We start from the raw sequence: 24,018 nt of genomic DNA on the forward strand, positions 1-24,018 counted from the left end.
AAATATTATTTTATAATTATTTCCGGCTATTTAGAATAAAATTTAAATATTATTTATTATTTTGACGGTGCTACCTTCCTTTTCAAGTTGCTCGATCATTTTTAAAGGTGTAGTAATTTAAAACATTATTTTTATTGCATTTAAAGCATTTAAAATTATTTTTATTAAACGGGCCGCGGGTAAGCCCGTTTAGCCCGCAGGCCTTAAAATTCAAAACCGTTTATGAATACGGACTTTTTAAACCGCTCCGTTTAAGCCCGCACCATCAAAACCCGCGGGCTAAACGGGCGGGTAACCCGTATACCCACCTCTAGATAGTAGTCGACAACAACGGTGGTTAGTTACGACCGGTGATGTGAGATTTTAATCAAATTAAGGGATTAAATTAGTATTTTATCTAAAATTTAGTGATCAAAATGATATTTCATGTAAAGTCCAACTCAAAATAGTTTTGTATGTAAAGATCAAAGGTCAATTAACCCCTTTTGACTAGCATGTCATGCAATCAAACTAACAGATATTAACGACTCAACTACCAAAATGTAACAATCAATCTCGTAAGTGATCGAACTCTAATAAATCGATAATGTATATAATTAAAATTTAATGTTTTTAGATTTAATGAGTAAAAATTATACAAATATAAAAGAAACTTGACGAGTTCTGTAATTTTTACTCCAAAATAACAACGGTAAATCTAGGAGTTAACTTACTACAAAACCTCTAGGGAAGGAAACACCCCTGGAATCAAAGTCTAAAAAGTAAAAGATCTCTGTCGGCGGTGAGTCAAAAATCACAAGCTCCTCTTCTGTATTGTATCACATTTTGGGGAGAGCATCAGTACAAAAATTCCCTTCACGATAAGTATGTTGAAAATTGATTTTCCAATCGTATGCTTTCCAACTCTGGATATCGTTGATCAAAGAGTGAATAAACGTCAGGAACATCTGTCAGCTGTAATACCACACGAGCATCTACCTTACATTCAATCGCTCTATCACCATATTCCCATGCGATCCATAACCCAATTCTCATAGCATGAAGTTCAACCGCAACACTCAAGCAGATACCCAAATGTACCGAAAACCCCAAAACTTACTCACCAAATGTGTTTCCCAAAATACCACCCACACCTGATATCCCCAATCTCATTGGCTTACACCATCTGCGAAAGAACACTTTGCAGAAACTATTCCTTTTGATTGTTTTTTTAATGTTGACAGTAACGGGTCCATAAATATTCGCCAATTTGCAGAAATTAATATTTGTTCCGAATAGCAATGGATCCATAAATATTTTTTCAGTGTGAGCATACATATGTTAACAATATAAAATTTTTAAATGGACGGGTACAAATAAAATTTCAGGGTGAGCACCGTCCATAAAATAACTAACTAATCGAAAAAAACTCGGATTTCAAGGTGGATACCATCAATAAAATAAGTAATTAATAAAAGAAAATTCATGCTCACCCTGACCAACTATGGCTCCACCACTGGTTCTAAATGCTCTCAACCATTTGACAATAACACTTAATCACCTTATAATCACTGGTGCTCAAACCATGCCCTCTAAGAACAAAAACGATTTATTTAACAATTGAGATAAGTTAGTTCGTACTATCATGCTATAATTATATATCTTTAACTTTGTTAATAATGTTTATTAATTTAAAAAAAATATATTCATATTATTTTCATATTTATTTTTATGGTATCGTGATTTATATTAATTTGATATTATATGTAGGATGATAAAGGGACGGGTGTGCAGATACTCCTGCACCCATTCTCATATTCACCTAATATTTTTGTACCCACCACTTACTCACCACCCACAACAGGTAAAATTTTAAATTCACATTCGTTCACATGAACATATTCTCAAATCCACTCTCACATCCATTACCTAACTAGATACTTATCACCCATTTTGTATCCATTTGTATCCGTCCATACCTACCTGATAAAAACCTCATAGATTATATAAACAACAAAACATAAAACATACACATCCATTAAGAGGCATAATAAAATAAACCAATGATTAATTGAGTTTATATCTTAATATTTTGTTAAATTACATATACTATAAAATCTTAAGATTTATAAAATAGTTTCTAAAATTATACCTAAATTTATAATTGTTTAAAATTTATATGGTGGGTAATTAGTGGGCGAACGAATGGGACGGGTGGATGTGGAGCGGGTATGATCTAAAACTCATCACCTACCCTTTACTCATGGCGGGTGTAACTTTTTACGCCGGCATCTACTCGTTATCCAATAAACTTATATCCATCTTCCCTCTAATTATAACAGATGAGATACCAAATCTACAAAACTAACCGTCTCTATAATATCTAATTATATGGTGTTAAACTTGTAATTAGTGTTAACGTGTACCAGCAAGAGCCAGCCTGAAACGCACTGTATCAGGCGTTCACAAGTCAACTAGATTATTTGAGATTTCAATGGAAAACCACGTGACATTGAATAATTAATCAATCTTCTCTTACATATGGCAACCTGGAAATCGTATTATTCTTTGTTCTCACACCTCATTAATACCTATGCAGTGTAAGCATAATATAAAATATCACAAAAGATATTGTTTTCCTCAAATAATGATACCATGCTCGTTTTTTATATAACTCAATACTTTTATTTCATGTTAATAAGTATATAATTTTAGAAGATAAATTAATAACAAGTCTAGTTATATAAAATAATAAAATTATTTTTAAAAAGTAATTGATATTTTTAATTTGATAGGTGTATAAGTGAGACATGTAAAGATAAAAAAAACTGATGTTATTTGTTGACTTTACTAATAAGATATTTTGAATGAGATAATTTTAAAATTCAAAAAGGATAAATATAGTGAGACTGAGGGAGTGTAGTTTTATTCTTCAAAGCACATCTTACAGTTTTTTTTACGTTAATATTACATTTTTTCCTAAATGATATGCTTAAAAAAAGAAATGTTGATCAAGCACATTTTATCGATTGACCAAGATGTCCGTATTTATTTTCTAATATTTTCTTAGGTCATGGATTCTAGACCCATTATGAGCATTGCTCTTCCTTCCCATAGAGCCCTTTAGGTAGGGTTATGATTATATTTAGAATTTATCCAAAAAAAAGTCGTTTTATTTAACCATAGAGCAGTTGTGTTTTCAGATTGTTAATAAACAAAAAAAAGTAGTCATATAATATATTATAATTATCCCAAACTATTTATAAAAAGCTATTTTAATTAAAATAGTTAAAAATAAAGATTAAAAAAATATCAACAATCCATTAGTTTAACAAAGGAGACATTAAAAATAATGATATTATAAATATAATAAATCAAATTAAAAAATTTCCTCATACTATTTTTTTGAATAAAATTATCTTCACTCTAGAGTTTAGTATTTTAAACACTAATAATTGTATTAAATTCATTTTTATAATAATTATATTAAATTCATTTTATATTTTTTCCTCTTTAATTACTGTTATAAATCTGTTTATGGTTAAGAAAAATCCGCACTAATTATTTTATTTTTCATTTCATTATAATTACCACATTAATGGAAGAGCAAAATAATTTAATTTTTTTAATGAAAGACGATAAAGAAAATATTATACCACATGTTGAAAAATATGCATGCATTTCCTTCATAGACAAATGAGGTAATAAAAATCAGTAAAGGAAAATAAATTACATTTGTGTTTCTGTTTTTGATCCGATTGTTTATTTTAAAGCTACTAAAAAGGATAGCTAATTCGACGGTGATCGGAGAGATAGCAAGACGGGCACCTAATCAGACCGTTGGTGTTGCAATCGGCACAACTTTGAAACCCTAATTTCTTGGAGTAGATCTTATGGCTACCGTTGCATTTGGGACAGAGAATAAATCTCAGCCCTTGGCACAAATCACAGACACCGGACCCCATTAGCAACGGTAGCCCACCAATCAGCTTCTTCAGTTCGCCACACTCATGTAACCGTTTGACTTCCTCGGCCCCACCGATGTACCTTCCGCCAATGAAAACCAACGGCAGGGTGAAGCTTTTACGCCCAATAACCCCATGCAATTCGTCCAGGAAGCTGGGATCCAATGACACGTCCCGTTCGTCGATCGGGACACGGAGTCCCCGAAGGATTGATCGGACGGTCTTGCAGTCCTCGAAGGTCTTGCGGACGACGCGTAGGCTGGTGAGGTAGACGACGACGCGCTGGTCGGCGTTGGGGGGAGGATGGCGGTGGCCGAAGGCGCGTAAGACGGCGGTGGAGAGCTTGACGCGGTGGAAAATGGAGGGTGTTTTGGGGGATCGAGGATAGAGTTGTTGTTGCTGGTGCTGTTCTTCCTCTCTGAGGATGGCGTCAATGTCTTTGAAGGAAGAGAAGGAGAAATGGGAGGGAGATTTAGTGGGGTTTGGCCTGCTCGGTGATCTCAGCCACTGGGGAAACATTAGGAGGGAAAAGGCCAAAAGGTAGAGCTCAGGAGAGAGATTTTATGGAAGGGGTTATATTTAAAAGTAAAATGAGGGTTGGGTTTTGGAGATGGAGTTGACTGCAATGGCGGATTCAAGGAAACCCTAGATCTGGACGAGGATGGAGACTGACTGACTGGGATTCTGTTACAGAAGACATTTTGAGGGTTTATTATTTTTATATTGTGGCTCATGAGAAACGGAGACGGCCATCTGCCAGCTGTGTCTCTTTTATTTAAAAATTTATAGTAAATAAATTGGCGCGGAAACTTGGAATTAGGGTTTTCTCTTGAAATTGAAAGGAAAATGGCTCCAGCCGTTTTAAACTGTACAAGGAAGAAAGAACAATTAAATCATGTATCTCAAGTTCTTTCTCTAAGTAATGTTTGGGTATGCATTTTACATGCCATTTTTCATATTTAACAATGAATAATGGGAGACAGAAAAAAAGATTATTATACAAGTAACGATACAAATGTAATGTTGATAGTGAATCTAAGAGTAAACTACATGGAGACTGTTAGCCAATGTATTCTTTTGTATTTTTTTAGGGTATAGGTTTTTGACCTACTAGAGCACTCCATTTCCTTCTCTTAGGATTCCCCCTAAATAGAATTATGATTAAATTTAAAATTTATTAAAAAAGAGTAAACTATGTGAAACATTTCAAGTGATATTAGTGGTCATTAAATGGAGTGTTGTTCTTCCTATAAGGTTAGAAGTCATGGATTTAAGCATCTATGTCTACGGTGTATATACGTTGACAATCCATATACTATTTTGTAGGCTTGTAACCACCACACACTATTAAAAAAGGGGAAAATACCTAAAATTAATTTGACATGAGGAAAAATAAACAATGGAAGGGACAAGACATTGTACAATGTCAAAAATATTATTTAATGACTTTAGTAATAAAAGGGAGTGTTCTCTTTAGAAGATTCGAGTTCAAAGAATTAATCATGTTAAGTAACTATACAAATGTTGCGTTGAAAATGAATCTAAGAGCAAATTACCTGAAATTAATTTAACGAAAGAGAGAAGGGAAACGGATGAAGGGACAAGGCACTGTAACTATTATTTTTAAAAATGATCTAAAAAGAAAATGAGAAGTCTCAATAATAAAAGAGAACATTGTTTTCTCTAAAAGATCATAATACAAGGAGCATTTACAAAGTGTGTACATTAAAAATGATTAAAAATATTATAAACATATAATATCTTATAGTAATATCAAATTATAAAAAAATGACTCTAAATGTAGTTTATCCAATTTTGTTTTAATGATTCCGACAACGAAATGAGATTTGTATTTTATGTTCTCACAGTTTACCTATGGAAATCTTCCAAACGAAATATGCATGAATATCAATATGGGGTTTCCCACCAAAATTATAGGCATAAGCTCTATAGCCCATGACCTATGGTATAGATTTGGGCCCTAAATCCTTTAAATTTAGGCTTTCTCCATCATTCTCTCTTTACAAATGCAAAATAACTAAATGAATAAAAATCCTTTACAAGCATCAAAGTCAATACTAGTTTAGGTTGCTCTTATAATTGAAAATAACTAAATAAACACAAACCAACATTTAATTTAATGATTTTGATTAAACTATCCTTAAATTATTTTCATCCATTTAATTCAATGATTTTGATTAAACTATCCTTAAATTATTTTCATCAAATCGATCATGAACTAAGTTAAATTGATACATGAATATAAGTTTGGTCAAATTTATCTCTAAATTTGATAAATATGGTTAATTTAACCATTGAACTTGATAAACGTTTATTAAACTGTCTTGTAAATTTGACAAACATAGTTAATTTTAGAGTGGCACATAATTTTTTTTAACAAAAGAATGAGACGTGATTGTTGGAAAATATTATTGTAATATCGTACCATTAGTACTGACTGGATAATAATAATAAAAAAAATCAACAGTAAACAAATAAATAAAAGGGACAGTTTCCGTAGTTTACCCTTTTCTTTTTATGGATTTCACCCCAATAAATAAAAGGGATGATGCTTTCATTTGCAAATTCTATGCATGTGTCTATCCAACCGTCTATCAAGGAACAATACATTTGTCTGGCTGGAACTGTCGTCGAGTGTTCAGTACATTGCACTTTCCACTCAATTCTGGTATCACACGCTTTAATACATGGACCATGGCCACGAGTAAAACACGGCAAACAAAACAAAATAATTGACAACGTTTCTTTTGACTAAATAGTTTAAGTTTCTTTTGAGTCAAAATTTATGTGTTTCTATCTATTTTAACCTTGATTGCTCTACCAATTCAGTTAACTGGCTTACAAATGATTGCTAATTGGTTAAGCATCTGCTTATTTTCCCTTTGACAGATTAGTGGGGAAAGTGGCATTGGTCACTGGTGGAGCTTCTGGCATTGGCGAGGGCATTGTTCTTCTATTTCACAAGCATGGTGCCAAAGTCTGCATAGTTGATGTGCAAGACAGCCTTGGCCTCCAAGTCTGTCGATCCCTCGGGGATGGCCTGGACGTTTGCTTTTTCCATTGCGACGTGACAAAGGAGGAGGAAGTTCGGTGCGCGATAGACTTTGCAGTCGACAAGTTCGGTACGCTCGATATCATGGTCAACAATGCCGGATTATCAGGTCCACCGTTTGGCGATATCCGTGACTATGATTTATCCGAGTTCGAGAAGGTGATGGATGTGAATGTGAAGGGTGTTTTCGTCGGAATGAAGCATGCTGCTAGGATTATGATCCCTCGTGGAAAGGGTTCCATAATTTCTCTGGGTAGTGTTTCGAGTGTCATGGGAGGAATTGGACAGCACGCATACCAAGAACGTTGCAGCTGAGCTAGGCAAATACGGGGTACGTGTGAACTGTGTTTCCCCTTATGCCATCCCGACCGAATTGGCTTTCGCTCACCTGCACGAGGCCGAAAGAACCGAGGACGTACGAGAGGGTTTCCGTTCTTTCATCGGGAGAAATGCGAACTTAAGTGGGGTGGGAGAAATGCGAACTTAAGTGGGGTGGGAGAAATGCGAACTTGTGTGGGGTGGATTTGACAGTGGATCATGTAGCAAATGCGGTTCTGTTCTTAGCAAGTGATGAAGCAGGGTATATAAGTGGAGACAATCTCATGGTTGATGGCGGCTTTACAACATCAAACCACTCACTGCGTGTCTTCCGATGAGAATTTATGAAATTCAGATATGAAGTAATTAAGAAGGTTTCATTAGTGTAGCTTTGACTGAACTTGTAGCAGATTGTTGCAGGCTAAGTTATGTCGGTTCCTTCATAAAGAACCTAAATCTATAATATTCCATTCCAGTATGTAAATAAAACAGGTGGAATTATTGTTATTATCACTGCACAAGCATTTAAAACCTGTTCGTTATTTGATGAAGTTTAAAGTTTATGTCAAATACTCGAATGTGTTAAAAATGGACGAATAAGGCTTGAACTCCTTTAGAAACAAATATAATTTTTATTTTATAATCTAGATTCGGATTTGGATATTTAAATCTACCTCACAAACCAACTTACTTCATTAGTTAAAGGAATCGTTATTGTTCCTAGAGGTCACGAGTTCGAGCACCAGCGACTGTAACTGGATGATTGAGCGTTTATTGTCAAACGATTGAAAGTATTTAGAGTAGATATTACTTTGTAATCATCTTAGCTTAATAAAAAAATCTACCATCAACATTCATAGATTTATATAGTATATTTTTTAGTGTGTTTATCCATAACCACTTTAATTTTGTAGGAACATTAAGTTTAGGCATAATATAAAAAATGACTTAATATTTGATTAAATAGTCACTTTGATTTTTTTTTGAAGCATTTTGACTTTCAATATTTTATTTTTTGGGGAGGTCCCGTTACGAATGAAAACCATTAGATAACAAACGGTTAATGCTCCAAAGTCAAGGATTTTTTTACCTTAAAATAAAATATTGGAGGCCAAAATGCTCAAAAAAATAATAATAAAGATCAAAGTGATTATTTAAACAAACATTAGAGGCATTTTTCCCGCTAAAGTAAAACACTGAGAGTTAAAATGCTATGAAAAATAGGGGTTAAAATGATCATTTTAATAAATATTAGGGGCTATTTTTGGAATTATGCCTTAAATTTATTAAGTAAAAAATATTTAATTATAAAAATACAAATAAATAAACAAACAAATATAAATGTATTTTTAAAACATTTAAAGCCGGGCCATGGAAGAGCAAGTTTGAACATAAAACTATTGAATGTAAGCCCAAAAATAAGGTGGCGCGATTTTCTGGTCAATTTCAAATCTCCACTCCTCTCTCTCCACCGCAATCCCCAATTCAAAAAACCTAAAAAAAAAAGTCTCAAACCTTTAGCCTTAACAACTGAGCAAAAATCCAGAAAAAAAGAGATGGAGAAAAATAGACGAGTAATGTGTCCTGAGAATGAGGAACTAGCTAATTACTTGTTGCAAAAGAGGCAAGAACTGGCCGATAAACCCAAGGGGATAAAAGAAAACACTGACATGACTCTTTCAAAGGCATTCAACAACATTTGCAACGCTCAGCATCCCATCAAGACACTCAAAGATCTCAGTGACATCAAGTATTCTCCTTTCTTCTTCTTTTTCATGTGATCATTTGCATTTTCAAAGAAAGTAAAGTTGATTTCTTTGGGCTGTTTCTTTTTCCTGGTGTGGGTTTTGGGTTTTTTCAAAATCAGTATTTGATGTACGTTGGTCTAGCTATTTCATTTCACAAACATTTTTTACTTAATTTTTTTTTATGATTCCAGGACCTGTTTTTCTCATTCGTCCTTTCATTTTTTTCTTGGAATAATTTGGCTTATGTTTGTGGATAGAGGTGTTGGGAAATGGATTATGGTGCTTTTGCGTGGCTATTTTGACGGTGGTTCAGGAAATTCAGAACCAGAAGACATAACTAGAAAGGGTACTTAATTTTTTTAAAACTTCTTTTATGTATTCATCCTCTTGAGTTGTTCAATTTTCTTACTTTCCGATTCTTATTTAATGCACGTTTAGGTAAAAAAACTAAAGGAAACAGACGTTATTTGCCCCAAAAGAATTCAGTGGCGTATGCATTATTAATTACTCTATACAGGTATTTATGTTTATCTTTTTGTTAAATCGTCACTGTCACGTGTTATTTCTATATAGATTTGAAGTATAAGATGGATATACCTTGTCAATAGGGAGACCGTGGATGGGAATGAATTTTTGCATAAGCAGGATCTTATTGATGCAACTGAAGCAAGTGGACTCTCACGGGCGCCTATTGCGTATGTTGATTTCTGGCATTTACTTAAAACTTTTTCTTTTCAATACTTTTAGTGATTTTGGAGCTTGATTGGTGATTTAAATCTGGACTTATGCATTATTAGGCCAGAGAAAGGAAAAGGGAAACCTAGCCAATTTGGAAATTCTCCAAGGGACTGGTATAGTGGATGGACCTGCATGTCTACGCTGATAAAAAAGGGATTTGTTGTGAAATCAAGTTGTCCGGCGAAGTATGAATTCTATTTTGTTTATTTTATTCCTTTTGAATGATACCAGACTTTCCCTTCAACATATTATTAACATTATTTGGTTGGCTGAATGTGGTTGGCTGATTGCTTAATGATTGGTGATTAGTGTTTTCATTGGTGTTTTATGTATTAAATGCTAACTTCCTTTTTGCAGATACATGCTGACACCAGAAGGCAAGGAAGCAGCACGTGAATGCCTCGTGAAATCTAAAATGGAAGATCCCTTAGAAAATATGGTTGATGCGGAAAGGCTTTCTCAACCAGATGCGCAAAATGCATCTGTTCAGGAGTTATGCGATTCTGATTTGTGTTCAGAAGAGACAACTGAAAAAGCTGATTTTCAGTCGAAAAAATCCATTGATGTTCCTCTTGATTGTCTTGGAAGGGTATCTGACAATTGAGATGCTTGTAGCGTCTGATTGAAAATTCATTTGATTTACAAACAATTGTAGTTTCAGATGCAAGTGTTAGCCTCTTAGACCATGAAGCATTATTACCTGCTGTGGAATTTTATGTTTACTCCTTGTGCTCCTGAACTTTCTAATATGCACTTTTGTCCTGTTTGCTCTGAGGGTTTCGTCCCCCTAATCTCTTGATTTCCTTTTTGCAGTGTACTCGCATGGGGTACTCGAAGGAACAAGTTCTTTCTGCTTTTGCTGAAGTCTTTCAAACTGTGAAGAACAAGGAGATTTCTTCACTTTTGCCAGCTGTCTTGTGTTGTCTTCGAGAAGATCAAGTTTATGGTTAGATATTGTCTATCTGAATATTACTCAATAAATAACTGAGAGAATCATTTTCATTTTTGAAAATTGTGGGACATGATATGATTCTTCTTCTATAAATGCTCAGGGCAAGAACCTCGTGATGGAGTGCGAAGTATTAGGATTCAATTAAGTAAAGATGGTGGAGATGGGCTGAACTTATGTACCTTGAGGGGCTGTTCTTCCTCTGTATGTGAATTCCAATTCGATTATCTTGCATCTGTGTCTCAGATATGTTATGATGGGATATGAAGCACCGATAAAAGTTTTACCTGAAGAAGCAATACTAAAAAATGGCTGAGTGAAAACAAGAATATTTTGATTAGATGTGGCGTCTAATAAATAGTTTTCCTTATGAACTGCAAGAGTCTTAGGAAATCATTTTTTCGTAAAGGATCCACTCTAATTCAAACAGTTCAGACTGTGCTGAGATACATGTTTTTTTAGCGTTGTTTGCTTAGCTATTATATGCTACTAATAGCTAACAACTGTTTGCTCTCAAATTTTCTTAATGTTGATGTTAGTTTGTTCATTTATAGGATGAGTTACTGTTTTCCTATTTGATGTGTGTTATATTTATAACTTGCATGAAGAGCTGCCATCATCCTGGTTGATATTTTGATATGTCATATGTGCAGAGGCCAAGTTCCAATGATCTAACAGCAGATATGAATGTCTTAAGTATTCCGCCTCTGAGCTTTGGGGAGAGGTTTGAGGATGTATATGAAGTAATCTTAATATTAGATGATCGAGAGCAATTTACCAGTCAAGGGTTAGTAACTCCATACCCTTAACCTTTTGTTTGATATGCACTTACAAGTTTAGCAGTGTGTGTATATCTTGTGGCTAACAGTGCACGGTCCAAGAAAATGTTGGAGAAGATTTGTGCAGAATTCAAAATCAAAACAAATGTGAGCATTTGGTCCCTTTTTATATTCCTTACTTTCTTCATAACTTTGTAATAAACTGAGACACAGGCTTAATTTCTTTATATGTTGATGGCTGAGACTAACAGTTATTTGCATGCTATTCTTATCTTATTTTGAAATAATTTTACATTTTGGTTGGCCTAAACTCCATTGTTTCTATTAGCAGTTGATTTTCTTATATACATTTAGTGGTTCAGGGAAAATTTTCATCTTATCTTCGTTTTTAATTACTAATAACATTGTCAACGCTAATATTTAAAATTTGGCATATACATATTTATGTTTTGTTAATAAGCCTGAATTTCTACTAAATTTCTCAGTGAACTGTCTCTTGTGGTTGACATATGAATTCTTGTTTCTTTGCTGGTATTTCTACATGACATTAAAAATACAGTTATTTACACAGAGACTCTTCTTCAGGTTAGAAGGTTGCCTATAGGAGATGGAATCTGGATAGCTCGCCATAAATATCTCTCCAATGAATATGTTCTAGACTTTATTGTTGAGAGGAAGAATGTTAACGATCTACGCTCTTCGATACGGGATAATCGTTACAGGGATCAGAAACTAAAGCTTCTGGTATTGATTCTTAATTTCAGTATCTCTTCATTTTTGTTTCATGATTAATTTGTTGCTTGAAATTTTTCCAAGTACCAATGTCTCTGTTGATTCTAATGTTAAAATGCTTATAAACAGATCCTTTGAAGTTGCAATAATCATGCAGGGGTTTTCATGTTTTAGTGGACGTTGACTTCAAAGTTTAGTGTTTATGGCCTTAAGATGCATTACCATTGTTAAACAATTCTCATAAACATAAATTTTCCAGAAGTCTAAGCCTTTAGGGATCCTTGATCCTTTTTCCTTGTTATTTTCCCAAGTAGTCATAAAGTTTCTAAACTAGGCATCGATATATGTTGGTTTGTTTTGGTTGAGATTTATCATTGGTTTCTACCTTATGGCAGCACTTGCATTATATTTCTTTAACTTGTGCTAATTTCCTGAACATTGTTGTTCTAGCAACTTGATGCATGTCTTTCGCATGGTCTTCTCAACCAATTATTTAAACTTTGAAATTGTTTAATGGGTTGCTAGTCACACTAACCTTTTCTTCTGTAAGCCAGTCCTTTGCGCTTCTATCTTCAAATATATATTTTATTAGAATTGCTGCAAGTTTATGCTTACTTAGCTTATTTATTTATTTATTTATTTATTTTGAAAGAGCTTACTTCTGAACTTAAGTTTAACAGAAATATGCCATCATGGCATTTTTTACCTTTGCATTTTGTAAGAGATCTGGACTTAAGAAGTTGATATATCTTGTGGAAGGTGACCCGAATTCTTCAGAAGCTGCTGAAAGCATCAAAACTGCGTAAGATTTTTAAAAGATATACTTTTAGAGATGAGTCTTCTTTCAACTATGTTTTAGTATGTCTCTTTTACTTCACAAAAGGAGCATCTGGTGGTGCGTATTAAAACTTGTCTCCTTGCTGTTTATTTCTGGAATGTTGTTTTTAGAGATAGTACCCAGTCCTACATCTAAACTTGAACTAAACTGATTTTCTGTAATAGTGAAGGGGAACCAATCCCTCGTCCCCTAGTTCCTGAGGTTGTGATTCCAAAGAATTATATTTCTAGCCTTACTCATTTCTTACTTTATGCAGGTGCTTCACAACAGAGATTCTTGAGGGGTTTGATGTTCAGAGAACAAGCGGTTTACATGATACCCTGAGGAAGTATGCTCATCTTACTCGGGCAATAACTCAATATTACAAACAGAACCTGCCAGAGGATGATTCCAGATTGACCGGGGTCTGTCCCTCCTTTAGTGAATTTATCCGAAGGTGCCAAGAGCTGGATAAAGTGACAGTCAGTGACGTATTTTCCATTCAACTTATGCAGGTATAGCTGTTCTTTCATTAGGGAAAGTTCACTGTTTTGTAATAGTGCTGATTTTAACATGTGGGATTTATGTGCTAACCATGAACCTGGTTCATTTGGGAGAATAAATAATTATGTTGATCCATCACTTGAATACCCTTCAAACTCTAAAAAATTGATGGTCGTTCTCAAATGTTTGACCCTGTTGGTAACATTGTGAATCATTTAACCACAGGTGTCACAGGTGACCGAGGAGGTTGCCATAGCTGTTGTCGATTTGTATCCAACATTAGTGTCTCTTGCACATGCTTACTCTCTTCTTGTGAGTATCCTTTTTCTTTTTTCTATGCTGGAGCTGGGAACTTTATATGAGAAAATTAATGGTTGTTAGGCTAGGAATTTCAGAAGAGGCATCACACATTCTCAACCAAGTCATCCAACTGCATAAGAAGAGTTCCTTTAGTTTGTAGTTTAGAAAGTAGAATTAGAAGTTACAGAACTCTAAGACCTAACCTGGTCTACTTTAACATTTTATGCCCATGTTAATACATACATACGTGAGCACATGCACATACCTAGATAACTACATGCATGCATACGCATGTATAGGGGTGAACAAAATTCAACTCGATTCGAAAAATTGATTTTTTTTTTATTTTCGAGTTATTCGAGTCAACTCGATTTATCAATTTGGTTTTCTAGTTTGAGTCGAGTTGAAATTTTGACAATTTTACAATTTAGTCCCTGATTTCATTATTCTTTCAATTCATCCTTCATTTTAAGTCCATTTTTTTACCAAATTTTAACCAAAACATCGTAGAATACATATGTACTTTGATACTTTTGATTTCTCTTTTTGATAATAAATTTTTTATTTTTTTTCAATTTATTCCTTCAATTTTCATAATTTCCTTATTTCTTCAATTCATATTTTATTTTAAGTCTATTTTTACCAAATTTGAATTACATGCTCATATACCACAATAAAATACCAATGTAACTTCAATTTCTACTTTTTTGTACTATAAATGTTCTTTTTTTTTATCTAGTCCCTTAACTTTGCATTTTACTCAATTTGGTCTTTTGACTATAATTGTTTGCAAATTCTTTCTTCCCACCAATTCCTTGACTCTTTTATACTCTTATCAATATTTTACCCTCAAAATACTTTCTTTGAAATATAATATTATGAATATATTTTATAATTTTAGATTGTATTTATATATTAAATAACATTATAATATATATATATATATATATGGTTAGTGAAAGTCAAAAAATTGAAAGAAATCCTTGCCATAATACTATAAATAATTATAATAAAATTAGTACAGAAACTCGAATAACTCAACTCGAATTTCTTAAACTTGATTGATTGGAGAAAATTTCAAGTTAAGTTCGAGTTGTAAAATACGACTTGTCAATTCGAATAACTTGAAATTTTTTGACTCGACTCGACTTGATCGAATGCTCACCCCTACGCATACGTCTCGTCAATTCGAATAACTTGAAAATTTTTGACTCGACTCGATCGAATGCTCACCCCATGCATGTACATACATACACTGAAAATGGATTGATGCAAGATAATCTTGACTTACGAGTCACTGGAAATTGAATTGTCTGGCTCTGTTTTTGAATCGATTGCACCGCCAAATTTCTCAACGGATTTAATTTTTTTTTTTGGTTCATTGTATTTTTGTTTGTCTATGAGTTTTACCGACATTGGTCCATTATTTGTTGCTTGGAAAGGAGGGTGATGTCTGTGCACAAGAAGATATGCTTAGGAAGCAGAGTAACAACGTGGTGAGCTCAGTTGCTAGTAAGAATATTTTTCGATTTGTTTGGGGTTGAACTCACTTTGGCACATCGCTTTGTATTATTGTATATTGTAAAATCTAACTAAGATTTGTCTCCATTTAAAGCTTTGGGTGAATCATTGTACTAAACAAGATTTGTTTCCATTAAATTACTATTTTGCCTTTTGTTTATATTAAACGTACAACAATTGAATTACACACTATTAATCTTATAGATTAATGGTTTCAAAATGTTTAGCTTTTGGTGATGCGGAAGCCGTCGATAACACTTCTGCTTGTTGAATTCACAAACTGCAAAAGGTGAATAAAGCCACCGATTAGCAACAAAAAGAAAAGGAGGAGATCAATTAATTGACCGAGTGATTTATCTCATCTGATGTGGGTTCGAGTTATGAGGTTTGTCTTAGGTTTGTCTTAGGAATGTAAATCTCTCTCCACTTAATCAAAAAAAGAAAAGGAAAATGTAGTTATTACAAGATTAGCATGTTACCAACCTCTAACTTTAGCTCATTCCTTGTTGCATGTGCTCTGACATAACCATATTCAGAAATCCTTATCAAACTCCAACCTGCTACCTGTTCATCAACCCTAACTTCATACCATGATTTTCTCTGGTTTAACCAAATAATATTCTATTGAGACGAAATGTTCTTCATCGACTTACAAAGGGTGAGAATTTCTGGATACTGAATCCGGCCATTCCAACAATAGCATGCACTGGTGCTTTGTAGTTTCCATTATCATACGTGTCAACCCCATTTTCATCTTTCTCTGGCATTGCCAGGCATTGGGAGTTGGAAATGGAACATGTCCTCTCATAGTTATGAACATGTCCGAAAAGGACGAGATCAACCTAGTTCATTGTTTTTGAACCCCAATCACTCACAGCCTCGGACAATGTCCGAATCGACAAACGACGAAACTCGTAAGGAACTTTTATTTTACCTTGTTAGCCAGAAGAACTGGTTCTACGCCATTACGGAACGAGTCATCAACATTGCCTAGAGTGCTGCTATACATCGGTCTATGCCTGCATTTTGCAGATATTGCAGTTGATATAACAATCTTAGTAAATAAATTACAGAATTCGATCGATCGACGAACTTGTTTTTAATCGGAATTTAACTCACCCTGTAAAGATTAACCAAGGTGTCTTTGTTCTATCAACGGACGCCATGTCCGTCATCATCCATTGGTACTATGAAAATTTTGAAACCATGTCAATTACATATACTGATATACGTACATATATACAAGTGAAGTGTACTATCATTAGAAACCTGCTCAGAATTTTGGGTCCAATCGTGTTCTGTCGAAATGACAGTAAAGTGAACGGGGCCTTGTTCTATGGCATACCATGGCTTATCCTTTTCTGCGGTTGGCATCGGGAAATAGGTCTCATAAGGAACTCCACATTCTCCGCCGGAGTCCGCATTCAGATAACGGTCCCCTGAACCTGCATAATCCCTGAAATGTGGGGATGTTAACTTTGCCATTGTTGAAGAGAAGCTGGAGTTTCCATTCATTAGTAGGATCTGCTAGAACGCATGAAATGTTACCTCTCATGATTTCCGATGGCCGTCATGTAGGAGACCTTAGAAGCTAAAGGGCTTATAAGATTAAGGAAAAACTCCCATTCAACCAGGAAGCCTGTAGCATAGCTTATGTCCCCAATGTGAAAAATGGAGTTTATGCTTCCATTGTTCATTTCTTCTTCCATTGCTTTTACCACTGATACAGATCCTGGCTGTCCCACAACGTCTTAAGCCACATTAGTTCATTATAGTGATACCATATATTTTGTCCCATTCAAATTGTCTCTCTCAGTTGTATACAAACCTTTCAAAATTCTAATTATAAGTTTGTTCAGGTTTAAATCAAGAACTTTTAAAATTTAAAGTTACATTTTGTAGAACTGATATCAATTATCACGAATCCGAATATATTCGAGTTTTCTATGATCACATTACCTGAATGTAGTGTTCAATAGAAGCATCAAAAGGAGCCTTTCCCATATCACCAAATACAAGAAATTTGAGTTCATCTGATCCTCCAGCTGGTGGTGTATGGAATCCAATTTCATCACTCCATCCAATCGCATCACTGGATCAAGAAATACAAGGATAGATTACTTCAAAGATTTGAAACCCTCAAATTCTCTTCCTATCAGCAATTTATGCATGTCTTTCACCATTGTAGGATCAAAATATCACTCTCACTACCATTACCATGTTTGTATCAAGAACAAACTTTGGGTGAAACTATTGAAATTACCATATAATCATGTTCCTACAATGTATGTGTACCTTCCATATTTGTAGTTGGAGATGCTTGAAGGCTGGAGGCCTGTCATCACCGCCGTGTGTATATAACCAGGGTCATGCCACCCGAAATCCTTGGCCGGACTTGGAATAAAAGGAGAACCTATTATCAAATCGAACATGAAGAAATCGGTCCTGAAACTAATTTAAACCATGAACATGATAATCTTGAAAGAGTAATACTAATTTGGAACTCACTACACATATCTTCTTGAGAAAAAGTTGTAACTTGTGATATCTGTGATTTCCCATTCCCATAATTCACCCGCTGAGGCTTACTATCCCCACTTATCCATGTTAACCTCATCTGCAACATTATAATAAAATTACCCGACTTGGTTATTTGAACTCGAGGTAAGTGTCGGATATAGGTACATGTCTAATCCGGTTCCAATATGAATCAGATACTGATGTTCCATGCATGCATGGGGTGGTAATTACCGAAGTTCCAGATGAATCGAAGGCGGAGAGATGTCCATGCAAAGGAGAATTCGGATTAGAAAATCGGAAGGGAAGGGTCCTCCTTAGAATGCAAGGGGTAAGGAAGCCACCGGCGAAGAACACGAATTCGATGTCGGTTCTTATGTTTATGACATGAAAAGTTACGGTGGCACTGCATGTTCTGATCTCACATCTTCCATTTTCATTGTATTTTCTGCATTTTTTCTTCTGGCAACTTAGATAGGCTGGATCGCTGCTAGCATATATTGCCTGCAAACTCCCATTTCAATGGCGACTTTACTGTTTTAATGGTCCTTCTTTAGTAGTTAACAAGGATATATTTTATAGATTATATCTGAATTATAAATAATATAATAATTATTTTTAGTGATAAGTGACGTTATAGGTGTGGGGGTCAGTCAGCGTCTCACGTTAGATATTGCATATAAAGAAGGGAGAACGATGGTATATTATATAAGTATATTCTTTAGTTATGGAGGTATGAGTCGAAATGACGTTCTTCCCTAACAACCATTCTACCTTTAAGCTACGTCTCTTGTTACCAAATTATGACTTCACGTCAACATCTTATCTTAAAATTCATTTTATACGACACGAAAACCATCCACCGCAGCACCGGTGAACATCTTTGAATCATGGACAAATATTCATGAAAATGACTTTTGTAACGCCCGATTCAAAGGCTTTTGTTTGGTTACTTCATCTGGTTAAAGTGTACATTTTGTGTATAATTATTTCTAATCCAAAATGCCATAAGTATATATAAAGTTGGCATGAAAACATTCCTTTGTGGGTTGAGCAATTCAATGATACCAAAATCTGCGTACCTTAACTGGATAATGGCAAAGCAGAGGGAGGTCACTAATGTCACCCGTTTGTACGTAAAATGATTTACTTCCCGGACAATCTCGGGTGCTGCACATGCAATATAATCAAACTCCAAAGTGCTTGAATGATTCTCAAAGTTAAATATAATCTTACTTGGAATCGGAAGGCGAAATCATTGCAATCCAATCATTTGGCAAAGGGAGCAAAACCCCACTAACAGTCACACTGACCATCTCTTCATTGGAGACAAGGCTGGAGTTTTTACTAACATTAATTTGGAGAAAAGGATTGGGATCAGGACATTGCAGCAAGGTTCTTCTGTTGATCACACGAAAGTCGGATATGGCAGTGGAATTCCGATGTTCAAACACCGAGGCTACAACCGAGGGATGTAACCGGGACGGAGAAGATAGACAAGTAGTAGAAAAGAAGAATAGCAGGGTGAAAATACAAGGAAAGGCTTGTTCCATCGAACTTCAGAGTATTAGACGTATGAGGTGGGGGAGATATAATTTTTTGTTCTGAGTGCTTGTTGGAATATTTATGGGGTTTCATCTCTTATCGTATCCCCTTCAACTTACGATGTTTTCACTCCTATTTAAGCATTGATATCATTTGCAATAAAGTTCTGTTCATAAAATTATTTAAGGATTAATTATCAAGCAGATCAACACATAATTATGTAATCATCTCCTTATCCATACAACAAGCTTTGAACCCTATTTATCATACTCCCATGTCCATTTTGCTTTAACTTCAGTAATCTCCTCCAAACATGTTCAGTATCTTCATCTTATGACTAGACTTATTTAAGTTATTTTTCTAAACAAGTTTTAGTAGGGCGATGTAGAATTAAAATTTTTTGACGAGTTGACAAGTCCTAGTTTATAACTCGAAGTTGACTTGAATTTTTTTTAGTCAAGTTGAGTTTGTAAAATTCAAGTCAAGTCGATTTTTCGAGTTTCTGTTTAAATTTAATTGTAAATATTTATAATATTATGATATTATTTTATTCCAATTTAAATATTTTTATAACCATATCAATGCATATATACTTCTTCAAAAAAAATTATAGGTGATATACATATATCACACATTGTCAAGTGACTCGATTCAAACTTGAAAACTAATTAGTTGATTATTAAAAATTTTGAGTGACTATTCAAGTTTTATTTTACAACTCGATTTGAACTTGATTTTTTTAGTTGAATTTATGAAATTACAATTTGAAGTAAATTTAATTCGAGGTTTTTCAAATTAAATCGAGTCAAAAGAATAAATTTTTCGAATACCCTAAATTTTAGTGCCCATAACTATACGATTATTATGAGGGTGGGTTATTTTAAAGGATTGGGCCAAAAGAAAGATGAGGCCATATCTATTTGAAAAGCCTCTGAAATCCGAAAATGTTCCAATGAGCTTTTAATGAGCCAAAAAACGATTTTCTTTTCATACAATATGTAGATTTTTAGTCTGGATTTTATATTAATTTAAGTTTTATTGTAACGTCCTAATCCAATATGACCTGAAGGTCGACGGACCATGACGTCACATGAACCACCGAAGTAGCTGACCGAAATTTTTCGTTTAAAAGCAATACATTCATTTGCATAAATCCATATTTTGACAATCATAATCACATAAATTCATAATACTTGTTTACAAATCGGGAGCCCAAAAAAATAACTTCAAATTAAAATTTATAAAACAATTTATATATAAGTTCAACTCAACATACATATGTTCATTTACAATATATGCCCACTATTACATAAGTCGAGACGTACCCAAAAGCTGACGGCTGATGCTAAATGGTCTAGGCAAAGGCTCCTCTAAAAGCTCATGCTCCTAACCTGCGCACAGAAACAAATTTTGAACACTGAGCTCACAAACTCAATGCCACACTAATAACCAAATTACATTATATGCATCCTCTAATGTACGTACTTAAAACATATTTGTTAGCATACGAATATGCTAACCAAACATACATACACAGGTAGGGTGAAAATCTGGAATTCTACATCGGATTGCGTCACCCGCTAACTTGCTCTGTCGAGCCTTGGGACATCTACGCCCAGTTAGCAAAGATATGCTTAATGCACTATCTTAGGGTTGGCCATATCTTAACATATAAACGTTCTCTTATTCTAAAGTGATTCGAGTGTCCGACTCATTTCCCGAACACCATACAAGGCAAGTCTTATAATTCCCTAGAGTATAGGTTTTCTAAGTGAAATTAACTTTGTTAATATCATTCTCACTTGATATCTTATTGAAGGAGTAAGGAGTGGTTTAAGTCCCTCAATCATATTTCTAAATTCTCCAAATTTTTTATGCATATGAAGTGGTATCGATAATGCCTTATCAGTATCGATACTGGCACAAGAGTATCGATACCCCATAGAATTATCTATACCAACAGCTTAAAAACAACCTTAAGAAAAGGGGTAGTATTGATACCCCTATATGGAGTATCGATACTCAACCCTTAGTATCGATACTTCCATGAGTATCGATACCAAAATTACCTTATAAAAAATCGGTATCGAAACCCCTCTTCCAAGTTTTGAGATCGAACCTAGTGTATCGATACTCTATACATGGGTATCGATACTTCCACCTAAAAACTTATATATTTTTGCTCAATATAAGAACAATATCAATACTTACACGTACAATATCAACACTGACACCCGAAAATGCCCTGTTTAGGCATCTTCAGCCTTTAAAAACCATCCTAAAGAGGTCCAAGGGCCCAAACATTATTAAAGTCTAATTTGAATTTATTAGGGTCATAAAGAGACATCATATAGCAATAAAACACATAAATATGAGATTTACCATGAACATACTCTTAATCCTTCAAAAGCTAGTGCATGCATGATGAGGCTTATAAATGGTATAGGAAGGTTAGAATGGTGTTACCTTACTGTTTTAGTTGATGAAAATTCCCCAAAATCACCCAAGGGTCAGCTTCTCTTTACCCCTTGTCTTGGATCATTCTCCAACTTCTTTCACTAATACATAAGGAAATATGTTACTAACTTATTTATGAGACTATTGGGAACCTAAAAACATTTCTTGAAATTCATCCTACCCCAAACACAAGCTAAAATCCTTAATTTCATAAACCTCATTAAAACCCATTTTTGGTTAAAATCTTAAAACTTGACATATGAGGCTTGAAATGAAGCTTTTGAAATGGAGAATGATTTCCTTACCTTAAATAAATTCAACCAAATGATGAACTCCTTAAAGCTTCATTTGAATGTGTAGACACTCGTTTTTGTCCGGGTCTACAAAAACATTTTATTATATTATATATTTATTATTATTATTATTATTATTATTATTATTATTATTTTTGTAGGCCCTACACTCAACAACCCCGATTTAGTGAGATTCAGAAAATAAACCAACGTATTTAAGTCTCATTGAAACACTAAAACCAACGTATTTGAGTCCTATTGAAACACTAAAATCGAAGCATTTTGAGTCCAAGTAGGACTCTAAATCTGAGCTAAAAATAGGTTTCTTTAGACTATAAATAGACTCAAGCGTAAAGAGGAAAGAGGAGAGAGAGAAATGTGGAACCAAAATCAAATGAAGGGTCAACGATTTGAAAAAATTGAGGGAATAAAAGGACAAAAATAAGCGTGGAGGATCCAAAGCCAATATCTAAAAGCACGAGGAGTGGCATAACATTTTCATTGCAAATCCAGTTTCTCTACACGCAAAACATGGGAGATGTAACAACTTTTGACTTATTCTTTTTATTTCATTTTTTATTTATTTACTTTATATATATTTTTCATTTTCTCCTAATTTTAATATTTTTATTTCTTTTTTCATTGTTATATATATATATATATATATATATATTTCATTTTTATTAATATTATTATATTAATATTTTTTATTATTCGTTTCTCATGTTTATTTTCATTTTTATAATCCAACACTTTTGACTTTTTAGGGATACTTTCAATCGATCAAAGATAATTAATTCAAATTAAATTTTTAAATTTCAATTTAAATTTTGATTTTCGCGATTAAGACAACCGATGAATTAATTGGTACCGAAAGGGCGGTTCAAGGGTGTTAATCCTTCATTGACCGTAATCGACTCCCGAACCCGACACGTTTCTGGTACAACACAGATCATGTAAGATGGTGTCTGACCTACCTAAATTCGTTTAAATGGTCAGTGGCGACTCCAATTCATTTAATCCAAGTCGAAGCCTAATTCGGGGCCCAACCAAAAGACGGTTCTGACATGATAAAAAGGAAATGAAGAGAGGAATGTGAGAGATGAGGAAGAGTGTTTGATGAGGAAATGAGAGTGGTTCACACTGATAACTTAGAAAATAAGGGGTTTTAGTTCTTGATTTAAAAAAAGGGAAAATCACACTTGAGGTCTTCTTTCTTTTTACTTCTTAATAAACTTATCCCAAAATTCCAACACTTGGGCCAAACCAAGCCTAATTCTTACTTAATTTCTATCCAACAAATCTAATGGGTCTTTTTAGGCTCGAATTAAAGGTTTTTGGTCAACCCAAACTATTAACCCAGGGTTTGGGGTATTACATTTATAATGTATAGGCATGTCTAGTTTCATTTCAATTAGGAGTGAGCATTCGATTGAGTCGAGTTGAGTAAAAAAATTCAAGTTATTTGAGTTGATGAGTCTTATTTTATAACTCGAACTTGATTTGAATTTTTTAAGTCGAGTATATTCGTTTGAGTTTATGTTTAAATTTAATTTTTAATATATTTAATATTATGGTACTATTTGATTCCAATTTAAACGGTTTTCTATTACCATATAATACATATATATTTCTTTAGTTTTTTTTTCATATGTGAGATACATATATCATATAGAGTCAAGGGACTCGACTTGAACATGAAAACTATTCCATTTCTCACTAAAAATTTTGAGTTATTCGAGTTCTATTTTATAACTTGAATCAAATTTTAAAAAAATAAAGT

At 34.0% G+C, this 24,018-nt stretch overlaps 3 protein-coding genes and 1 pseudogene across 4 annotated transcripts; 2 read left to right on the top strand and 2 right to left on the bottom strand.

Moving 5' to 3' along the window:
* Positions 1-3,755: 3,755 nt before the first annotated feature.
* Positions 3,756-4,463, bottom strand: LOC120151352 (uncharacterized protein At3g28850-like). Its single transcript, XM_039163840.1, has one exon. It carries the CDS (start codon positions 4,461-4,463, stop codon positions 3,756-3,758), a length of 708 nt encoding a protein of 235 aa, XP_039019771.1.
* A 2,196-nt stretch (positions 4,464-6,659) lies between these two features.
* On the top strand, positions 6,660-7,751 carry LOC120151353 (annotated as a pseudogene).
* A 1,012-nt stretch (positions 7,752-8,763) lies between these two features.
* On the top strand, positions 8,764-15,508 carry LOC120151303 (crossover junction endonuclease MUS81-like). 2 transcript variants are annotated; one of them, XM_039163815.1, is made up of 15 exons: positions 8,764-9,085; positions 9,341-9,429; positions 9,516-9,600; positions 9,692-9,778; positions 9,881-10,006; positions 10,179-10,410; positions 10,635-10,767; positions 10,874-10,974; positions 11,424-11,557; positions 11,639-11,696; positions 12,135-12,293; positions 13,004-13,083; positions 13,376-13,613; positions 13,828-13,914; positions 15,345-15,508. In XM_039163815.1, exons 1-15 carry the CDS (start codon positions 8,892-8,894, stop codon positions 15,444-15,446), a joined length of 1,905 nt encoding a protein of 634 aa, XP_039019746.1. In that variant the 5' UTR covers positions 8,764-8,891; the 3' UTR covers positions 15,447-15,508. The 2 variants fall into 2 exon arrangements, with proteins under 2 accessions (XP_039019746.1, XP_039019747.1); XM_039163816.1 differs by having other exon boundaries at positions 9,522-9,600.
* Positions 15,509-15,625: 117 nt separating this feature from the next.
* Positions 15,626-19,493, bottom strand: LOC120151355 (nucleotide pyrophosphatase/phosphodiesterase-like). Its single transcript, XM_039163841.1, has 13 exons — positions 19,177-19,493; positions 19,023-19,110; positions 18,175-18,444; positions 17,932-18,040; positions 17,719-17,836; positions 17,383-17,515; positions 16,972-17,159; positions 16,693-16,879; positions 16,543-16,610; positions 16,358-16,442; positions 16,077-16,265; positions 15,907-15,987; positions 15,626-15,703 (listed from the first exon to the last, which is right to left on the bottom strand). The coding sequence occupies exons 1-13, from the start codon at positions 19,491-19,493 to the stop codon at positions 15,647-15,649; spliced, it is 1,890 nt and encodes a 629-aa protein (XP_039019772.1). The 3' UTR covers positions 15,626-15,646.
* Between the last annotated feature and the right edge of the window lie 4,525 nt (positions 19,494-24,018).

The sequence above is a fragment of the Hibiscus syriacus genome, unplaced genomic scaffold (assembly GCF_006381635.1).
Source record: "Hibiscus syriacus cultivar Baekdansim isolate YM2019G1 unplaced genomic scaffold, ASM638163v2 tig00111053_pilon, whole genome shotgun sequence".
NCBI classification, from domain to species: domain Eukaryota; kingdom Viridiplantae; phylum Streptophyta; class Magnoliopsida; order Malvales; family Malvaceae; genus Hibiscus; species Hibiscus syriacus.